Raw genomic sequence first — 3736 nt, 5'->3', positions numbered from 1 at the left:
AGGCCAAGGAAGGAGCAAGGCAGGAGATGCTGGAGGACCTCAACAGGATCCGTGGGGCGCCCGTACCTATGGCGCGGAACAAGCTCCGCGCCGCCGGCCCCCGATCACGAGACCATGGAGGCCCAGCTGCTCCACGTCGTCGTCTCGTCCTTATTTCCAACCCGGACAGACATCCTCCCTCCAGTGGTGATCGCGCCTCAGGCGCCGGAGCCACTGGAGGTGATCACGGAGGGGGAACTGGGAGGCGTCCATCGCTCGCCTTCGCCCTAAGAAGACCGCCCCGGGCCCCGATGGAGTGCCGGCGCGCGCTCTTGCGCTGGCACTGGGGCCCCTCGAAAGTCGATTCCGGGGTCTGCTCAACTCCTGTTTGGAGGAGGGCAGATTCCCGGGTGTATGGAAGACGGGGCGGCTCGTCCTTCTTCGTAAAGAGGGACGACCGGCAGACTCGGCGTCTGGTTACAGGCCGATTGTCCTGCTGGACGAGGCGGGCAAGCTCTTTGAGCGTGTCATCGCTGCCCGCATCGTCCGGCATCTGGATAGGACTGGTCCGAGTCTGTCGGACTGCCAATATGGCTTTAGGGCGAGGCGGTCCACGGTGGACGCCATAAAAGTTGTCCAAGAGTTCGCCGCGGATGCGGTAGCACGAGGGGGCGTGGCGGTAGCGGTGTCGCTAGATATCGCCAACGCCTTCAATTCGCTGCCGCATCAGTGCATAGAGTCGGCGCTTCGATTTCACGGGGTGCCGCTCTATTTACAGCGCGTCGTGGCGGACTACCTCTCCGGGAGGACAATATCGTTCGCGGGGCCAAGCGGCCCGCAGGGGTGGGAGACGGGACGCGGTGTTCCACAGGGGTCTGTGTTGGGGCCCCTCTTGTGGAACATCGGGTACGACTGGACCCTCCGGGGCGCTCTCCTGCCCTGTACGCGGGTCGTTTGCTACGCAAACGATACCTTGGTTTTGGCGCGGGGTTCAACCCCCGCAGAATGCATCCGGCGTGCCACCTGCGGCGTACAACTCGTCGTGGGTCGCATCCGGATGCTAGGACTTGACGTGGCTCTGGGGAAGACCGAAGCGCTTTTGCTGCACGGCCCCCGGAGCCGAACCACCGGACTTGACGCGTGCCTGACAGTGGAGGGTGTTCGTATCCCGCTGTCAGGCACAATGAAATACCTCGGTTTGGTCCTCGACGGGCGGCTCAACTTCCGGGAGCACTTCCGAAGGCTGGCGCCTAGACTCCGGGCTGCCGCAACTGCTCTCGGAAGGTTACTGCCGAACGTCGGGGGCCCCGACGTTGGGTGCCGCCGACTGTATGCAGGTGTCATCCGTTCGATGGCCCTGTACGGCGCACCCATCTGGGCTAAGACGCTGATGCCCGACAGTCGGGCGGTCCTGCTTGGCGCGCAGCGTGCTGTCGCCATCAGGATCGTCCGTGCGTACCGCACTGTCGGGCATGAAGCCGCGACTGCCTTGGCGGGGACTCCGCCTTGGGACTTGGAAGCAAAGGTGCTTGCGGACCTTTACACCCGCATCACCGAGCTCCGGTCCCGGGGCGTCGACCCCTCGCCGAGGCAGCTCGAAAATTGGAGAGGACAAGCCCGCCTCGTCACCTTGAGGAACTGGGAGCTGCGGCTCTCACAACCGACGGCGGGGCGGGCTATCTGTGAAGCGATCCGCCCACACCTACAACCGTGGGCGGAGAGGCGGTACGGGCGCGTTGACCTACCCGCCTCACGCAAGTGCTCACAGGGCACGGTGCCTTCGGGCACTATTTGTGCCGCGTCGTCAGGAGGGAGGAGTCGACTGCGTGCCATGAGTGCGGTGCCGATGACGACACCGCATTGCACACTCTGGCCGTATGTCCGGCTTTTGCCGAAGCACGCTCCGAACTCCTGACGGAGCTTAATTTGGACTCTCTTTCCGCGCTGCCGGCTGTTGTCGCGTCAGCTATCAGCAGTCGTGCAGCGTGGAACGCACTGGCCTCCTTCGCAGAGACTGTTATGTCAGCGAAGGAGGCGGCGGAGCGCGCGAGGGAAGAAGATCCCAGCGCGCCCGCCATACGCCGACGTCGTGTGGGGCGGCGACGAGCTGCGCATGAGCGCAACTTGCCGCCCTAACCAGGGTCTGGGCGATAGGCACGGGGGTGCATATCGCCCGTCAAAACAGACCCGCGACGGGGGGTCGCATTTCGGTGTGACGGGTGCGACCCCAGTATGAGGCAAGGAGGCCGACGCTCTTTACACGTCGGTCTCCACAAACAAACGCGAAAGCGAGCCGCCGGCCCTATTCAACGGCCGGCGGATCCCCGCGGCCGGCACTGTGTAGTAATGCTAAGCAGCTCCACGTGCCGGCATAAAACGCGGCTGACGTCACCCGGCGGTTAGGTTTAGTCAGTAAGAGTCTGACACTACCCGTCCTCCCCCCCGGGAGGGCGGGTGTCCATGAGGATTCCCCCGCCTAAAAAAAAAAAACGGATGGAGATAACAATAACAATGCAAAATTCCGTTTTTATAGCAAAAACAAACAAGACAAGATGTTTAATTAATTCCGCTTGAATTAAGCGGAAAAATAGAAAAGAGAACAAACATATCATGAAATATTAATACAAACAAAAATTCTAATATTAATACAAACAAAAATTCTAAATATGTTATTATTAAGAAAAATTACAGATACCACAATAATAATTAATTGTTTACAAAATTAATAAAATTAAGTAAGTAAAGTAGTCAAATCATTAGGTATTAAACCAAAAAAAAGTGTATTAAATTTAAGGTAGAATGCACTAGGAATGATTGTTAATGTTACAAGAAACATCATCATAAGTTGGTGAATGAGAGGATGTAGTGAGTTTTGAATTATAATGTTTTCTTACAAGATTATGTTTGATATAGAGAGATGAGAACGACAGGTTACTGCATTTATGACACTGTGACCTCACCACAACCATAGCAATATAGTGATTCTTTGTTATCACTCTTACTTAGCTTACTGCACTCATCGCGCACGTGACCTTTTTGTTTACAATACTTTGATTTCGCGACACTTTGATAAGAACGCGCACTAGCACTGTTATTATTATCTGAAGAACGTCGCGTCAGCCCTCCGCCTGGTTCCGACGTCGTTGAGCTGGCGCTGGCCCCGCTCGGTGTCGCAGACGCCGTCGAGCGGCGCGGAGGCTCCATCGGCGCGCTGCTGCCGCGGGCGCCGGCGCTCGCTGACTTTGTTTGCTTTGCACTGCGCTGCGTATGAGTGTCGAATTCTATCTCAATAGAACGCGCAAGGCGCAGCATGTTCGAGAAATCTGAGAATTCTTCTCTTCGTAGGTGTCTTCGGATCCTGGAGTCGAGGAAGCCGTAAACCATGTCAACTTGTGCTTTTTCAGTTATGCCGCCGGCAGGAATTTTTGATAATAATGCACGGTACTTAGCAACAAACGTATCGGTGTTTTGTTGAACTTGTTGCATCTCTAACAACTCTCTATAGATGCGGTGCGGCGACCGCCGGTCTCCGTAGGTACTCAGAAGCAAATCTATGGCTTGCTGCCATGAATGGATTTCCGTTTTCATACCACGATACCATATGGCGGCGTCATGGATCAGCACCATTGACAAGCCCCTGAGGGCGTTTTCCTCGGACACGTTAGCACATTCTTTGTAGCTTTGTATCGCGTCAACGAATTCCACGGACTCGTCGGCGTCACCGCCAAATCTGGCGGTGGGTAAGACAGTGGGTAAA

General features: G+C 56.5%; 1 protein-coding gene across 1 annotated transcript; it reads left to right on the top strand.

The window, feature by feature from the left end:
- The first annotated feature begins 1063 nt into the window (after positions 1-1063).
- Positions 1064-3250, top strand: LOC113505244. The gene is made up of 2 exons (XM_026887863.1): positions 1064-1854; positions 3100-3250. Exons 1-2 carry the CDS (start codon positions 1163-1165, stop codon positions 3248-3250), a joined length of 843 nt encoding a protein of 280 aa, XP_026743664.1. The 5' UTR covers positions 1064-1162.
- The last annotated feature ends 486 nt before the right edge of the window (positions 3251-3736 follow it).

Source organism: Trichoplusia ni, chromosome 25 (assembly GCF_003590095.1).
Source record: "Trichoplusia ni isolate ovarian cell line Hi5 chromosome 25, tn1, whole genome shotgun sequence".
In the NCBI taxonomy this organism is placed as follows: Eukaryota; Metazoa; Arthropoda; class Insecta; order Lepidoptera; family Noctuidae; genus Trichoplusia; species Trichoplusia ni.
Note: the sequence above shows the minus strand (reverse complement) of the source record. Positions and strands in the feature narration are given on the sequence as shown.

What these genes read in the sequence shown, in the direction of transcription:
- LOC113505244 (XM_026887863.1), top strand. Translation starts at nt 1,163, where the DNA reads ATGAAATACCTCGGTTTGGTCCTCGACGGGCGGCTCAACTTCCGGGAG. An exon ending in CCGCATTGCACACTCTGGCC is followed by an intron (nt 1,855 to 3,099) that starts GTATGTCCGGCT and finishes ACGTCGCGTCAG; the next exon opens with CCCTCCGCCTGGTTCCGACG.